Consider the following 18,264-nt stretch of genomic DNA (forward strand, 5'->3'; position numbering starts at 1 on the left):
ATTATCTTGTTTTAATTCCATACAAGGGATTTAGCTTAATGAGACTAGTTTTTAATAATTTTTTGTAAATGCCATGAAAATAATAAAAATTAATTTATTTTGAACTTTCAATATTTTGTACTGATGTTTTTGCCTAAGCTCTGCAGTGGTGATTAAAAATGTTCACACATTTGATTCTTGTATCACCTGTGTATATTGGTGTAATTATACAATACAATCAGTCATCTGATGGTGTTTAGCTTTTTAACCATATCTTGAGAACCATTGAGAACTCTTTCCCAAATGATATTGTTAAAATCAACGAAACTACCAATGTTTTTCTAGATGGCAGTGACTATCATTCATGACATTAGTTCAAAATCTAAAAACATTAAAGCCAAGAAATATGTGAAACAAGGAATAAATGAGAACTTGCCCAAATTTTTCAGATATTACTTTTCATACTGTTCCTTAATATTACGATAAATATCCAAGAAGGTATTTTTTTGTGTTAAATATAAGCAGTTAAACCATACGTGTATATATACACACACACACACACACACACATATACTATCTTACCAAACATCGTGGGACACATCTCTGATTGCAGGAAAATGGATGTGATGACGAAATATGTCATTTCGAACTTGTACACCAAACAATAAGTACATGGAAAGAGCTAATAATGTTTCAGAGGGGAAGGATAGTGGATGTCATTTGGGGGAAATGTCTGTACATGCTATTGCACAACAATTAAACATTTCTAAGTCGACAGTTGGCAACCTGCTGAAGAAATGAAAGTCCACAAATGACAATGAGTCCAAGAAAGACCAAGTAGGTGTAAAATTCTGACTGACAGTAGCCAATGCACCTTGAGAAGGTTGGTTACCTCATCTCGCTGTCAGACCCTAGAGAATCTGTGTTTGGAGATGTAAACAGGCAATCCTATAAGTGTTTCCACAACATGTCAAGAGCTGCATGCCATGAATTTTCATGGAAGAGCTGCAGCCCACAAGCCATTGATAACAAAAACAAATGCAAACCATCTATTGGCATGGAGCAAGGCACACCGAACCTGGACCGTAAATCAATGGAAATCGGTCCTGTGAAGTGTTGAGTTACACTACATGCTCTTCCAATCTGATGAATGTGTTTGGGTACGGAGGATACCTGGAGAACTTTTATTACCTGAGTGTGTTGTCCCAACAGTGAACTTTGGAGGTATCATGGTCTAGGGGTGCTTCTTATGTATGGACTAGGTCCACTGGTCGCAGTGCATGGATCTATGAACGCTGAGTCCTACATTGATGTTCTGAACAATTCTGTGTGTCCTACATTGTGGCAATTTTATTGTTCTGGACCTTACACCTTCCAACATGATAACACCCCATGCCACAAAGCAAGGATTGTGAATGTGTGGTTTGAAGAGAATAACATTGGAACATTGCATTGGCCAGCACACAACCCTGAACTTGTAATTTTGTGCTTACGTAAGACTAAAAAACAACTGTAGTGCCTTACAATAACTTATGAAAACAAATTTACAACATTGAACAGTCATGACCAAGCAATCACATTCACTTACAATCTATCTGTATAGAGCCATTCTGTGGTACCCACAGTTCTATCAACTGCAAGGTTTGAGATTTAGGGAAGCCCAAAAATCAGGATGTAAAAATAAATTTAGTTCTGATTCACGACCTTACACCTTATGTTCCATCCATCAGCCAAACTGAACGAAACTGATACTTATACGCATAATGCATGTTTCTTAAATTTGATACAAATAAAAAGATGAATTATAAAACCATTAAATGTGTATTTCTTTACATACTAATGATGCAAAAATAACAGTATATTAAATTAATGCATGTATGTTATATTTATACGTTAAATATTACAATAAAACTGTTAGAAACAATAGCACTGAGATATGCAATTTTCTGTGTCACTACCTCCTCATAGTTTCTGTCATGGACCTAACTTCTGACAAGCAAATGATGAATCATTACAGACTATAGAAGATGTCAGTCTCCTAAAGGAAAAGTGCATGTAGCAATGATTATAAATATTGTTTATTGATTTTTATTTTTAAACTAAACTATGGTGCTAGTAGCATCTATATTTTTTAAAATTATTCCAGTAGGTCAAAATATAAAGGTCTGACAGAGTCCAATATCAGAATATTTATTTACTTGGGTACAAGAGCCATATTATGTGGTTTGGACTCATAAGACCAATAACTAATGATAATTTACATATCCTTATGCAGTCTCTTTGCAAAAATTATTTAAACTGTTGTCATGTTCTAGGTTTTGGGGGAAATGAATACTTTTAAAAAATATTTAAGCATTTAAATTTTAATTTGTTTGAATAGAACTTTCTAACAAGTTGCCATTGTAGAATAATATATCATAAAGAAATGGATATGTGGTGTTTTTGATATCCAAGTTTTACCAATTACTTCTCTGTTATTTCCATTTCATATTGAATGAGTCAAGCAGTTGTAGTCATATTAATTTTTCCTTGTGTGATGAAGTGTTAGAAAACAATTGTATACTATAAAAGCATACATTCTGAGGTATCAGCACAGGGTAGTCTCTTATGAAGATATGCTTAGAGTGCATAAAGAAAGCAGAAGATTATTCAAACCATTAAGTCTCCAGTTAATTTACCATCAGATAAAAATTATTTTTTGAAACTCTGTGTCATTCCAAAACACCCAATGAAACCTTCAAAAATTCTAAACTGGGGGCTGTATACTGACTTTTATAAGAGTCCCACAAGTGGTAAGCTTTGGAAGGTTACTTACCCTGTGGCTTGGAAATAGGTTTGAAAGTTATAATGCTAAAATTAAGAATTTAATCCATGCAGTGAACACAATGTAAATAGCCCATTATGCAGTTTTGCACTTAAAAATCAAACTTCAGAAAGTTTTCTTGTTCACCCATTGTACTTTGTTTTACTTTGAATAATTTCTTTTACTTTAAAGTAGCATTAGAATTTAATTATACAGATAATAATTCCAAAGGTATAAATATATTTACTTTTGAAAAAATAGATTGCTATTTGTATGTTTTATGTTGTGTACTTTTTTTTTTAGTATGCTGAAAGTTTTCTGAAGAAAAGTAAATAAGTTGAAAACTTGTCAGATAAGAAAGTTCAAGTTGTGATTCAAATACAAATATGATAATAATGATTAAAAGTACATAATCCAATTTTTAATTTAAAAATGGAGCATAATATTGCAGCAGTAAATCTTGATGAAACGTGTAGCAGTAAATATGTATATGATCTAAAAAATAATGAATATTTTACCTATTGGTGTTTAGTCAATGAAAAATGGCTTATTTTTATCTAATTTTAGGAAATTCTGTATCGGGTGGCCCTTCTCTATGATAACCACAGATCTCATTTCTCTTTGGCTGAAGTTACAGTTGCATCTGTTGACAGTCACTTTTTAAGAAACTACAGTCTAGAAAATGATTGCCAGGAGTGGTCTAATCCAGATGATCTACACTTATTTTCTGATTCCTTGATGGTGTATACTATTAAGGTTAGCTTTGTATTTCTATTCATGCAAAACATTGGCTATTTTATATATATTGGCTTTTTTTTTCTTTTCTTTTTCATTGTTTGTGTGTTTAATATCTTTATTTATGTTCTTAAATGGTAGTATATTTTCTTGAATTACTTATCCTCAGGTCCACTTTGAGACCCATATATTTGGAACTTTTCGTCAAAGTGTGGTGTTTGACTTCAGAAGGGAGCCAGTGCTCTTCCAGCAGCTGTGTGTTGATGCTGTTCCTGTTGATCAGGTGGAAGCTCTGGAGCAAGTGAAACAGACAGTTTTATGTTCAACACCACGCTGGGACAATACCAACACCATTTTAGTGCCATTCAGTTTGGATCAAGATATGTTTAGTGAAGATGAGCGGGGTTTACTTAATCTGTACCCACCCCCTCACACAACAAAGTTTGTTGTCACTCAATCTATCATGGAACCTGCACTCACACAGAACAACTACAAAAATCGAATGCACGATCTCTTATTTATTGAAGAACTTGCACAGTGTGAAGTAATCTCCAGGTTTGTCCAGATTGCATATGTAATTGATATAAAAATTATGATATTACTATTGGAAAAAAGTTCATTCTTTTACAAACAAAATGTATGCATGTGATTTTATAGACATGTAATTTTTTTATTTTTAAATAAAATTATTGCAAAATATATTTGTTATATGTTTCTGCTCAGAAATATCCAGCAAATGCTTAGTTTGTGTATTGCTAACTGAAGTAATGATGACATAATAAACAGTATGAAAACACCATTTTAAAACTTCAGGAAATATACTACATTTACTCACCATTTCACTTTACAACTACTTTGTGGTGCTTTATTCAAATTATCAATCTTAATTGACAGTATTAGGCTAAGACTGGTAAAACAACGTCAGAATATTCTCAAAATAGTTCAATGCACTTAAATGTGTGATTGCAATATATTGTTGAACGTTACACTGTTGAGAAGTGATTAGAAAAGTGCAATTGTTAAGAGATAATTGCTACTGATATACAAAACTTTATCTCTAAGAATCAAAATGTTCTTACCAGAAAATTATCAGATTAAAATGGATTATCTATCAAAATTAAGAAATATACAAGAAACTCTTATATACTATGAATACACATTAACTCTAAGTTTATGGGCCTAGATCCTTGCTTACTAGCTTGTATGGAGAATGATACACAGTTCAACAATACTTACAATAACTCAGAGCTTTCTTAATGTATCTTCACAACAATTGGTAAGATTTTGTTAAAGATTACAAGTATTTTGTACACAAAGAATGAGAATTAAGCGTTTTAACTAAAGATTTGTTAGTTTTATATTGTATTATTTGTGCTCAGGTTCTGAATATTTCAACTGTCGTCATCAAGTTATAGTTCAATGAAATGTTTAAAATTAAGAAATAAAAAAAATGTACATATCTTTTCATTTTTTATTGAATAATCTTTATAGATCTTCTTTTGGTTATATTCTTAATTGAAAGTCTTTACATTTTCACATATAGTTGATTTTTAATGTTTGACACACTTCAATGGGTGTCCTCGAGCATTATTACGGTATCATTGGCAGAGATACTTTAGCCCTCTGCAAAATGTTGTTGCACTCGCATATTACACTAAGCCTCATGCATTGAGGCAAAGTTTGGTTTATATTTTTAAAATAATTAAACCTTTCTAATATGTATTTTAAAACATAAATAACACATAATTAACTAAAATATAAAACTAAAACCTAAATACAATTTAACTGTCTATCTAACATATTTCTAGGTAACAAACAATGCTAAGTGCTAGCAAGGACATAAGTGTTATCAATACTAAGAATGGTTTGAAACACTTGTAAGGATTTCTGTACACAAATTTGAAAGTAACCATTGAGAAATTGTAGCTTAAAATAAGCTCTTTCTATTGGTTATAAACATTTACATAAATAAGTAGCCTTGAGTGCAAAATTGTATGTAGAAAGTGGGGGTGGCTTCTGTCAAGAGTTCCCAAGAGATTTATTTTCCTTTTTCAGAACTTGCCATAAGGAATTCGAAAGAATGCTATGTAAACAGAGCAATTAGCCTAGTTTCTGTCTAGATATTGAGGTCTAGTGTACGAGAAGAATTACATAAGTTACAGAGACCAAAAGCTAAGATTTGTAAATGCTTGTGCATCACAGGACAACAAAACTAAAGATTCAGAGTTTCTTTTGAAATAAAGGAACTAAAACATAGACAGTGCTCCAGATAATTGTTTTCTCTAAGGAGTAATCACTCCCAGAATTCTGTCAGCGGGACTAATTTAGAATTTTTTTTGTGCAGCAGCGATGTTTTGTGATAAAATGTAATTCAACTAATTATAAATTATTTTGCTATTTTAAAAAGTGAAATTTTGCACAATATTAATTTAGCAAATTAAATCACCAGATGTAGTCGTAATAAACACAAATAATGGCATTACAACTGTTATTTTATTTATTTGCACAAAATTGGATCATTTGCAAGTGGGCTAATAGAAACTTCTGGCAGTTAGAGAGAGAGAGAGCACTTATTTTTGTAGCTCTACTGTGTGAACTGTACCAATCTTGTGCATAACTGCAGAAAGTTACAAAAATGTACCCATTAATTATTGTACTACCATTAAAGTGGCAGGAGCCATATTTGTTTTTCCACAGCAGTAAAACAACTTCTCAATATCTTTTTAAGGTCATAAATAGCTGATTTTTGGTTAGGAATTATACTGTTACACCCCTTATCTGGATTCTGGAGCACTGAGAGATAATATAAAACATTGAATTATAACGTGCATTATAATGCTAATTTCATTGACATACATTGAGAATAAAGTTGCTTCAATAAGTTTCGAATGCAACTCAATAAAACATCATGACGTGCAAAAAGGGAACCCGTGAGCTTAGGGTTAAGCAAAATTATCTCAGTATAAAATGATGGTTTATATTTGCCATTCTTTTTCTCTGTTAATTAGGGGTTACAAATGTTGGATAAGGAGATCTTGTTTAAAATTTTTATTGTGATACTAGCGAACCCATGGGCCACTATCACAAGGCTGCTATAATGCTATAAGTTCAATTTCTTTAACCAAGTTACAAATGGTAATTAGTAGGCCTAATTATTTACGTGCTCTGATGTAAATAAATGCCAAATTTGGAGTCCACTTTTGGGGAATCCCCATAAATGTGTTTTCATGAAATACCCGACTTCACTAAGGGATTGGGTGAAAAGTTTTACCCCTGTGTAAACCTCGGGACCAAGACAATTCGTTTGGTTCCGTTTAAAAGTCAATGCGGCCAGCAGTTTAGAAGAATTATGTGATGTACACAGACACTGAATCTTATTATACTTTTTGTTTTGTGGCCTCAGCTGTGTAAACTGAAATGCTGAGTATATACATTATTTCCTCATGAAGTCTTATTATTGTTTTCATACTATTTATCCAGTAATATCCATTTTACATCAACCACTAAGTGCATTTGAAAAGAAAATATACATTTGGTTAATGAATATGTAGACCCAGCTGAGGTAAACTTTAAATTATGTGAATATTTAACCATAGGTTTAACATCACTGCTCAGATGAAACTGACATCTTGCTATTTGCTGACCCCTGCTGCTGCCACCACAGCCAAATATGTTCGTAATGATGAGCTCTATGCTTGTTTAAATCTTATATCAGAGTTGTGTAGTGATTCAGCCTCAGGGCGGCTCATTCTCAACAATTGTCAAACAGTTCTAGTGGCTCCAAATCTTGAAACAGAGAATAACACTAGACAAAAGGTAATATTCTGTACTGTTTGTACATTGTTTGCTAGGCATGTAACAGTTTTAGCATTACTTAGTTTTGGCATAAGTCTTTGACTGTTAATAATGCATGAATATTTATTAAAAAATTTTTGTAAGAAGAAAAGTACTCCTTTAAATTTACTATTATTATAGTATAGAATTTCACCAGATAAAGGAAGTGAACGAGTTTTGAAGTAATTATGATATTCATAGACTTGTTATAAGAATTTTTAGATTGTAGTCCTCAAAGATTCAACACAATTGATAAAATGTAACATTTAATATGACATTGAGGTTTTAACTATCACTCACTAAATCACTTTGAAAGTTAAATCTTGGAGTTGGTTGCAACAAAAACTGGAAATAGATTTGCAAGAATTCAAATGTGCATTTGACATCTATAAGCATGATTTTATCATTTTGCATATATCAGTCTTACCTTCTGTGCTTGTGCTGTTGAGTTGTTTTTTCAGAAACATGCTGGAACCTTTAGATTTAAAATTGTTCTTTTTGGATGAACATTTTTAAATTTACTCCATGTAGGTCTACTCACCATTAAGTTCATTAGTATCAGTTGTCATATACATTGAATTATTATAAACATTCTTAATCAAAAATATTCTTATGCAAGAAAATTGTTCATTGATCTACTTATTTTTTGAATGATATTTGTCAGCAGTTTGGACAATATTTGGTATTCCTGTAATATTAAGAGTACTTTTATGTTATAGATGCTGCTGCTTCATGAATCTGGTGGATATTTACTTTCATTATAAGGAATGTTAAGATTTGATTTTATTGTCTTGTGTTTTCTTTCAGTTATGAAGTCTGGAATAATATAATAATATCTATTATCAAGCTTTACTTGTCCATATTAACAGTCCAACATTTTGGAAAATACATAATGTTTTATTGTTTAGTAAATATTTCTAACAAATTTATCTTTGTTGATTTGTAGTGTTTAAATATTCATGTACATGCAAGATACAGTTGATTAATGTAGGTAATTATTAACTACATAGTAAATATGTTTTGACAATTGGTTACTTATGAAAGAAGCAATTTTATATTGCTATGTTACAAGATATACATTATCAGATTTATGTGTCTAGGCTATTAAGATCCAGAATTTGATGGGGGGGGGATATATATATATATATTATATGTTTAAAGATTTAATATTCTTAGAGCTAAATATTCCATGTTTTAATACCAACTTTCAAACAGGTCTATGAATCTATAATAGAAGACAAAGGTAAAAACTCTGTGTATCTTAGGCTGTCTAAACATTGTGTGGAAGAGCTAAATCTCCAGCCAGACACGGACTTTCTTGCAGAGGTCAGTTCCTTCCTTTCTTTCACTTTTTATTCTCCTTAAAATTATTTGTATTTCATAAAATTGTTCAACAAATAACAATTTCTTTTTTGTTTTTTACGAGTAACTTTTTAAGTTCAACCTGTATATTTATAAATTGATATTTTAATAGAAATGTTTGCATAATCTTCAACATTGAGATATTTGCTGAGGTTTGAAAGTGTGTGTGAGTAACTTGAATAAAAATATTACTATGACTGGTAGTTTGAAATGAGCATTAGAGAATTGTAATAATTGAGGATTGTTTTCATACTATTTTGAAAAAGTGTTTTCACACTTCTATATTGTTGTTTTTACAGAAAAATAATTTTAAGTTAAAATAAATTATTTTTATTTACTAAAGCTACATAATTTAGTAGGCTTTAGCAGAGTTTAATTTTTTTACTTTCCTGTACTGTATTTTCATTCATTCTGAATTGTTTGATCTCATCCCATTGCAAATAGAAGATATAATTTGTTTACTGTAAGGAGTATTTTAGAGGTATATCTCACTTTTGATTATTACTTTGTGTATTTCAGCTTTATCCATAGCTTCATGAGTTGTTTCAGTTCATATATATTTGTCCATTGTTTTTTTTCTTCCCAGTATTGTTTTCTTTGTTTTACTTTGTAGAATTGAACTCTTTATTTTTTTCTTCTGTTTCAATTATTTGATAATTCTAAGAGTGTTAGTATGAATAATAAAGTTCTTTGCTTGTGTTCTATTATAAGAAAATATTTTTATTTTATTAACGAGGTTAGTGTAATTTACAGAAATTTAAACTTACTTTTTTGAAAATGTTCATCATTTTGCCATTGGTTTTTCAGTATTCTGAGGTTATACATTGCAGAAAGCTCAATAATAAGATATTCATTCATATCCTTCAGGTTTACTAAGCTGTGACAATTTAATTACACCTCCTGTTTCCAGAAAAGATTTCTTCTCTGAACTTCTGGAATATTTATCTAAATTTTAAATATAATGTGTATATGCTAATCCAGTGAAGATTATTGTAACTATTGGTAGCACTTGTATTTGAAAAACTGGCTGTGTCTCTCCACCAAAGCCAAATTATCATCTGTTAATGATAATTTTCAATGTGTAACTATTTCAAAATTATGGAATTCAGGTTCCTTCCTTTCAAAATCAACCATTTAATCCCGAAGCTTGTGCTCATTGCTTGACTAACTTGCTATTTATGTACCAGGATTTCAGAATACTTTGTCCCAAATTTACTTCACTACATACATACATGTACATAAATCAATGGGAGTGGTCAGTTGTGTGCTATATATGTGTTTGTTTAGTGGTCCTCTTTGTATGTTTTATTGCCAATGTAGTACATTCTACAGATTGTATTCAAATTTTATTTTAAACCCAGATTTAATCAAGTTACAGAAATTGTATTTCGACAAGGTATCTTACTTCTTCTCACATACATAGCTATTCTCGTTCAGTGCTGCCCTCTATTTGCAAACGTTTTTTGCATGCCACAAGCCTTTCACTCACACTAACCCCTTGATTTACATGGTTTAACTGATTCTCATGTGCAAATTATCAGGCGACAAACCTCCAACAATTGTAGTGCTACACTCACATATGACTCATGTGAATCCCTTTGTGCTATTCTACTTATCACTTCTCATTTGGCAGTGCTTGTGTTCAGACATTTAGTTTGTGCTCTCTTCAAGTGTGTGTGTGTTTCTTTGTGGGTTTTTTTTTGTATCTTTGTATCAGCTTCTTTCACTGCATTTACTATTTATTATACTATAGTGATATTTGTAACTTATACCAAAGTGGAATTATTTTATATTTCTACCTAGTTATGAGACTTAATATTTCATTACAAATAATTTTGAATATGAATTTCGAATTCTAAATTACTACTTCGAAGGTTATGTCTTCTATCAGTAAATTTACACAGGCTTCATGTGGTGGGCTTCGGCAAGGAAATTATCAACTTTACTTCATTGGGAGATTGATCATCTAATGAGCTGATCTCTGTCAGGCCTCGACTCGAGTTTGTGAGCCCACACATTTGAAATACTGTCTGCCAACTTTGGAAAGATATGGCATTATACTGTTATGTTTTTTAATATTTTTACTGTTAATATTATTATGTATAGTTATTTGGGTTTGTTAACATAAGTTTAGTTAGATTGGTCAATACTCATAGTTACGTTCAAGTTTGCAATTAGAGCTTAGTTGTATCCTTTATCCTATAATGTTAGATTAGGCTTAGCATGGGTCTTTTTTAATTTAAAATTACCTGTAGCTCATCTTACTAATATATCATAAATGAGGTTAACTATATTTTTTTTTTCACACTTACTTAATTTTACACTATAATGTCTATTTCATTTTCATTATTATTTATCTTTTTTACTTCTTCCTATTAACTTTGTTTGTGTGGACCCCTGGAGCCAAGGTCTGTACAAACTTCTCCTGATATTGCACGTATTATTGTCAGTTAAGGTTTTTAAGTTAGAGCTTAGTGATATACTTTGTCCTGCACAGTTCAATTATGCTTAAAAAGTGTCTGTTATTTTTGGTTTACCTGTAGTTCATCTTACAGGTAAATCAATAATTAGGTTAAATATCTTCTTTTCTTCAATGCATAACATCATATACATATGTTTATTTCACTACACTCTTACTTAAATTTACATTATATTGACTATTTAATTTTTCGTACTTTTTAATAATTTATGCTCCTTACAATTAATTTATCTTGTGAGGACCCCTAAGGGCCAGGGTTCGCCTTACCTTCACCCGATATTGCTCGCCTTCCTCCTACAACTATATAACCCACTTAGGACGACCTAGATTTTCTTAGCTTTCCTCCATCTGATAATGGCTTGCCTACCCAGGCCTCTACTGTAGAATCTGCGAGGCCTACCTCAACCTTTTTTATTAGACATGTTTCACAGTATACACTTCTCCTCCTTCTCCAGACATTGTGTTCCTGATGAGCATTTTTGTTTCTTTTTGCCTCGCCCTCAACAGGCTTTGATTCAGTTTGACTTAGCTCACCATCAGGCAGATTTACTTTTTAATTCTATGTACTTAGAAAATCAGTCGCCTGTATGAGAGATAATCTCTGTTGATCCTATCTGTTTTATCCCCCATATACTCTTCAAGCTTTGTCTTACCCTATTGACTCTACAACAGGAAATGTCTACCTTATACCTTCTGTCTTAGGTGTTACACCTGTATCTAGGGGATTTTTGGGGAATACCTCTTCTTCCTGCCCTCTATATTTGAGTATTTGTCATCTTCAGTTCTTTCCTTCCACACATGGATTCTTTGCTTTTGGGAATTCTGGGGTGGGACACGGTCTTGTACTGTTTGTTTACCATCTACTTCTAATAGGGACTTCCAATCAGTTCTTTTTCTCCACTGGTCCATTTTTGGGAGCTACTCCTGTGCATTTAGCATCATGTGGGGTATCTTCGATGCTATATTTTAGTTTTTTGTTGCTCATTTGTTTCATTCTGAGTCATTGCCATCTTTATTCATATCCTTGTCCAGCATCTTATTGTCCTTTACCTGTCCTACCTACGGGTTTCTCCATTTGTCATGTATGCTTGATGCTGATTGGAATTCTGGTTCGATTGGTCCCACCTCAATCAATTCTTGGTTCTTCCTTGTTTTTAATATGTACTATTTGATCGCAATTGGGTGGGCTATTTCTGCTGGACTGAGAATTCCCACGATACATGTTCTTATTTTTCATTTCTCGGGACACAATCTTAGGTTTTTTCACCGTGTGATTTGAAACCAGTTTTGTGCCTTGCCCTTCAGACTTGTTTCAGTTCCGTATGTCTTTTGTCAATTGGTCTGTGTTTTTCCTGACTACCACATTTTGGGGGATTTTACTAACACCATTACTTGGATGTCTGGCTTTGTTAGCTCCTTTCAAATGGGGGTGGTCATAACATACTCATCTGCTTCTTACACAAGCAGCTCGAATGGTTGGATTTTCCAGTAGGATAAGTTTTTCCTGTTACCTACCTATTAATCTTGGCTATTTGGGAAGTGTCTTTTAAAACATTCACCTCCATTGGGACCATCCATTCTTCCTTTGGGCCTGGCACATTTGTGATCTTTACACGAGACACTGCATGACCCATGGTATCTTACTAGGTTTTGGATGGATTCTCCTCTTAACTTTCCTTCTTCCCTTTTCAACTGTATGTATTGTTGGTTAAACCTATCCTCCACGGTTTACCACTTCCTTCACATCGCCTGGATTTGTTTCTCTTCCGAGATGCTCATCTCCAAAGTTGGGGGGCATGGGTCAATCAGCAGCAAGCTTCAGGTCAATGGTCTATGGACGAAAGGTCTTACCTTGTTAACACTCTGGCTGTTCAACATGCTTTAGTTCACTTTCTTCCTCTTATCTCCCTGTTTCTTCCAGAATAAGAGATTCCTTACCGCTTTCCAGTTCCAAGCCACTGGAGTGGTAGATCGTGGAGGTATCCTCCTGAATGACATTTTAATGTTGTAAATCCATTGACTTACCACTGTTCTGAATGAGAGATATACAGTATAAACAATAAAGACTTCATTCAGTTGAGAGTAGGGTGGTGGTCTTCTGCTGGTGCAGATGATGAGATGTCCACCAAATGGATGCTCTACCTCTGCATGGGTTTTTCTGAGGGTATGTTATAGCTTTTGAGTGCACCATAATAATGATTGGAATCCCTTATCCTACCTCCCACATGAATGTTGGTTACAGGTGGTTGAATTTTGGATTTAGAGCTGAACTAATCACCATATGTCCTCACACGTGTATTGGGATTGGGATCCTTCATCATACCCTTGCATAAATGTCTGTTTCCAGCAGTTGAGTTTTGAATTTAGAGCTGAACCAAATGACATGATGTACTCACACATGTAGTGTGACAGCATAAATGCAGTTCATCTCTTTGATTGGGATCCCTAATCCTACCCCCACATGGATGTCAGTTCCCAGTGAATCAACATAAATTCTCACACGTATTCAGGGTGTCTCTGGTCCCTCACTCAATTCGCCTTGAGTGCACTACCCCAGTATTGTCACAGTGGGTGCACTTGTTGGTTGCTCTGCTTCCTCTTGTGCTACCACTTAATGTCTTTATGCCGAGGATATTACTGTGTTTGAGGTGGTTGTGGGCTGTCTGATTTAAGTGGAATATATATGTAGGTTATTTCACTCTGCTGACGTGTGCCCTATTCTCAGATCATTGGTGAGATTTCTTCCTCTGACCAGCTGAACTTCAGGTGTAGACAGTATGGTCCTCTTTCCCACCCCTGCATGGATTTCAGTTCCTGGTGGTTGAGTTTTTTGATGCAGTTTACTTGTCATGTTCGGTCCATTGTGCCCTAGCCACTCTACACCTTGGGACACATCCCTTGTTCTACCCACATTATGTTCATCAGGGAGATTGAAATTATAATATATTGTGGTTAGGGTCACTGTCCAACTGTTTTATTTCGTATTGGGATTTGTTCCTCACAATTTTCCGTCCGGATCTGTCACACCTTTTCCACATCTGGGCTAAGAGTATACTTGGTCCAGAAATGGTGCGGTTTCCCATATATAATCCTCTTATTAGAGGGTTCCCTTCTTAGGGTATCCTTCGGATGCTTCTACTTTCTCCCTCACACTGGTTTCTCCAACTATTCAATGTGAGATTATATCTATGTATTTGAGGGGAAGTAAGGTATCTTGGCAAAAGTTATAATTTCCCTATGCTAAAAATGTATTTCTGACAGGTACTTTCTTTTGCTCAGACTTCCCACACTTCCTTTCTACTGTCAGCTGGTGCTTACCTTTCTGCCTAATCTTGAAGTGATAGTTAGGTAGTATAGCATAAAGGGAATCATGAGTCATGTGAATGTGTGGCAGTACTATTGGTGGAGGTTTTTTGCATGATAATTTGCATGTTAGAACCAGTTAAACTACATGAATCGAGGGGTACATGGGAGTGAAAGGCTTGTGGCATGCAAACAAAATTTGCAAATAGAGGGCAGCATTGAACAAGAAGAGTATGTGAGCAGAAGTAAGTGCCTGTGAGAAATGCATTTTCATTGTAGGAAAATTATAACTTCAGATTTTGCTGTAAGTTTCATACTTAATCCTCAAATTTCTGTTTTTAATCAAGCTACATAGTTAGATATTCAAAGTTGCTTCAAACTCAATATTTCATAGTTTAATTTCATGTTTAGTTCAAGGTATGTACTGCTGTAATCAGATTTTCCTGTAATTTTTCTATTTAACTCTCAGTATTGTATTTTAGATAATGTTGCATATTTACGTACTTAAAACTTTATTAAACTTGATGTTTCACATTCAGATGTGGGTTTAGATCTTGTTGCAAAACATTATGTTCTGATGTTGCCAAAAACTTTGTTTCGCTCTAGGTTCAGTTCCAAATCAACAGGTTACCACTGTGTGAACTCCATTATGCTGTGGACAAATTGAACCCAGTTCACTTGATTTTTCCTGATCTCAGCCTAAATCTTCAAATACCATGGAGTCCTAAAAAGTATTATTGTTTTTTTATTCTAAAAACTTGTAATTAGAGCTATGATAATATTTTTTACAGTAACATAGCAATTTAAATAAGACCATAGTAAAACATCATACCAGTAACTGATTACATGCATCTAATTTTTGAAATTTTTGTACATTAGATTATCATTACTTGTGCTTAAAAGTATTCCACGTATTAACATTTCATGCATGTGTATATTACACCATAGTAAGCTTCTCTAACAAAACCTTTCAAACTAGATAAATCGTAGCTGATTTTATTGCTGATACTGTGTATCTGGAATTTATATATATGCATCTCTCTCTTAGTTGTCAAAACTATGATTTTGTGCATGGTATGTGTTTATACAAGTTTTTGTTTTAAAAATATTATTGATAAACATAACTGTTTTCAACAAAGAAATACATTGTCAATAACACATCTAACTTGTTAGTTGAATATGCATACTACTGTATGTTTTATTGATTGAAAACTGTTTGCTGTGGTATGTTTGATGTCTTCAAAATTCTTCAACACATGAGTCAGTAAAAGAACAAAAATACTGGACATGGGAATTGTAAGAAAGACAAAAAATAGACATACTTTGTTTTTCAGGACCAGAAAGTAAAATAGAAAAATAATTTGACAAAAATACGTTTCAGTACTTTGTTTTTGAATTAGTTTATACAGCATTAAAATAGTTTCTTTCCTCCCTGACTTTCACTTACTGTAATGATAAGTTGGATATAACTGTCACTCTTGACAAAAATAAAATACTTGTTTTTTAGTGTAAACCTATTGAAGATCAGTGGTATCTATATATATTACTTGTTTACTCAAAATATTAATAAGTATTCCTTACAGTCAAGCCTTAAGGCTACAGGATCAGTTTTAATGAAGAGGATTTGTTATAACAATATTGTCAATTTATTATAGGTTTTGTTGAGCACGCACGCACGCACACACACACACACACACATATATATATCTAATGAAACAGTTTTCTCTTGGTTGCCAAAAGAGTTATTCAACTATTTCCCTATAAGATTAAAAACGTAAATCGTATATAATATAAAATTTGATTTATTAACCATGTTTTGATGCCAAGTTTATTCATATACACTGATAATAAGTAGCTTAATTAAATTTTGAATATAAATCTGTAAAAGGTTATGACATGCTCACTTTGACTTGCCTATAGCAAGAGGGTTAATACACAATTCAGCACTGAGAGAAGTTTTGTTAATATAAAAAAAAAAAATGCATCAAGGAAAAATATTACTGTGATTGCCTATCATCTTCACAATAACTGTTCTTCAGCCTCCCATTCTTACAACAAAGGTTTTTGACATTAACTATCTCAAGGTTATCCCACATATGAAAGTATTCATCAAGTATTTGTTTATTATCCAAGAAGTAGTTGATATAGTTTGAGTTACTTATCTGTTTATTTGCTAGATTCGGTTATATTTTTCCTTGATGCATATTTTTACATTAATTAAACTTCTCTTAGTGTTAAATTGTGTATTTAACCCTCTTGCTACAGATAGGTCAAAGTGTACATGTCACCACCTTTTACGTAACTACGTTCAAAATTTATTTAAACTACTTTATTATCAATGTATACAAATAAACTTGGCATCAAAATGTTAATAAATCAACTTTTAGTATAATAAAAGTTTTAAGTTCTCATTGGTTTTAAGGAAATATTTGCTCCCCTTGTATAAGAATTCTGATATTTATTCTTTAGGATTTTTTTCTTTTGTAATTTATTTACCATCCCTATCTGAAGTATGAAATTTAATGTAAATTACTTAATATATATATATATATATTATTAAGGCAAAGTCTAATTTTTATAGCTTTCAACATCAATTGTTTACGGAGTCATAGAAAATCAGACCCACTTGTCATGCCTACCTGTCACATCCTTTCTTGCACAAGTTGTAATAATTATTTCTAAAATTTTATACTTTATAACCATTAGAAAGGCAAAGTTTCATTCTACTGAACGATGTATAATATTATATTGTTTTCAGCATAGAGTTTTGTCAATTTTATCTTTAGTTTGAAAGTTTATCTTGTGCTGTTCAGATTGAGCAGCAAATGGAATTAATTTAAGCCCCTCTTATCCTAGTTAGAAAGTCAGTTAAATTATAATAGTATAGGACATTGTTTGTTTTATGTATGTTATTATTCTGTGTTCTTAGATGAATCATTTAAGTAAATAAAAATTATTTATTGTACTAGTACCATCATTATAAAAAAGTAGGCTTAAATTTCTTTAGCAAAAAACAAGAGGTCAAAGGTAAGTACTATATTTCTTGTTTTTCATATATATTCTTTATTTATAGTTATAAATGTAACTAAAATGTAAAAATTGGAAACCTATTAAGTTAGATTAGATAATGAAAAATAATAATAAATATTCTTCACAAAGTATGCTTGTAAGCAGCTCATGCATTATGTCATTCAATATGGTAATGTGACTTATACAATAAACCAATAAAGTTAAGTATAGATAGATGTAAACTGTTACGAAGCTTGAGTTATTTAGGATATTCAACTGTAGTTTTCTGTTACAATCTGCAGTAATTTTAGAAAGACAGAAAGGGTAATTTAGATTTATTTCATTTTTTATGGTGGTTATAAGGAAATTGACTTGAGTCTGTATATTGTTATGGATGGAGGAAATACCAAATAAATATAAAGTTTTACTGAAAAAAAAACGTTTGATATTTATTTAGAAAGTTTTAGAGGTTAAGCAAATAAAATTTGAACATTTTCTGATGAAGAAAATTATTTTTTATTTTAACATGAAAATCACTTTGTACTCAGAGCAGTCAACACTCTGATTCCATATATTCATGGAGATACCATTAGTATGAATACTTAATTAAAACACCTGATTTTTCGTGTACAAAAGACTTGTAATGCGTACTAAAATCTTACCAAATTTTGTGAAGGTACACAACCCATTAAAAGTTATAGAATGGAAACTGATTGTTATTTTGTGGTTACAAGGTTGGTCAAATTGACCAACCCCGTAT

The 18,264-nt window shown here is 32.3% G+C and overlaps 1 protein-coding gene across 7 annotated transcripts in view; it reads left to right on the forward strand.

Annotated features, from left to right (window-relative positions):
- Positions 1-18,264, forward strand: part of LOC106457948 (probable helicase with zinc finger domain) — a 92,422-nt gene that overhangs the window by 38,339 nt on the left and 35,819 nt on the right. For all 7 annotated transcript variants that reach the window (XM_022384031.1, XM_022384036.1, XM_022384033.1 and 4 more), the window contains 5 exons: positions 3,350-3,538; positions 3,687-4,072; positions 7,114-7,333; positions 8,567-8,677; positions 15,102-15,226. In XM_022384031.1, the coding sequence (XP_022239739.1) occupies positions 3,350-3,538; positions 3,687-4,072; positions 7,114-7,333; positions 8,567-8,677; positions 15,102-15,226 (1,031 nt within the window). The remainder of the gene's footprint in view (positions 1-3,349; positions 3,539-3,686; positions 4,073-7,113; positions 7,334-8,566; positions 8,678-15,101; positions 15,227-18,264) is intronic.

This window comes from Limulus polyphemus, unplaced genomic scaffold (genome assembly GCF_000517525.1).
Source record: "Limulus polyphemus unplaced genomic scaffold, Limulus_polyphemus-2.1.2 Scaffold395, whole genome shotgun sequence".
NCBI classification, from domain to species: Eukaryota; Metazoa; Arthropoda; class Merostomata; order Xiphosura; family Limulidae; genus Limulus; species Limulus polyphemus.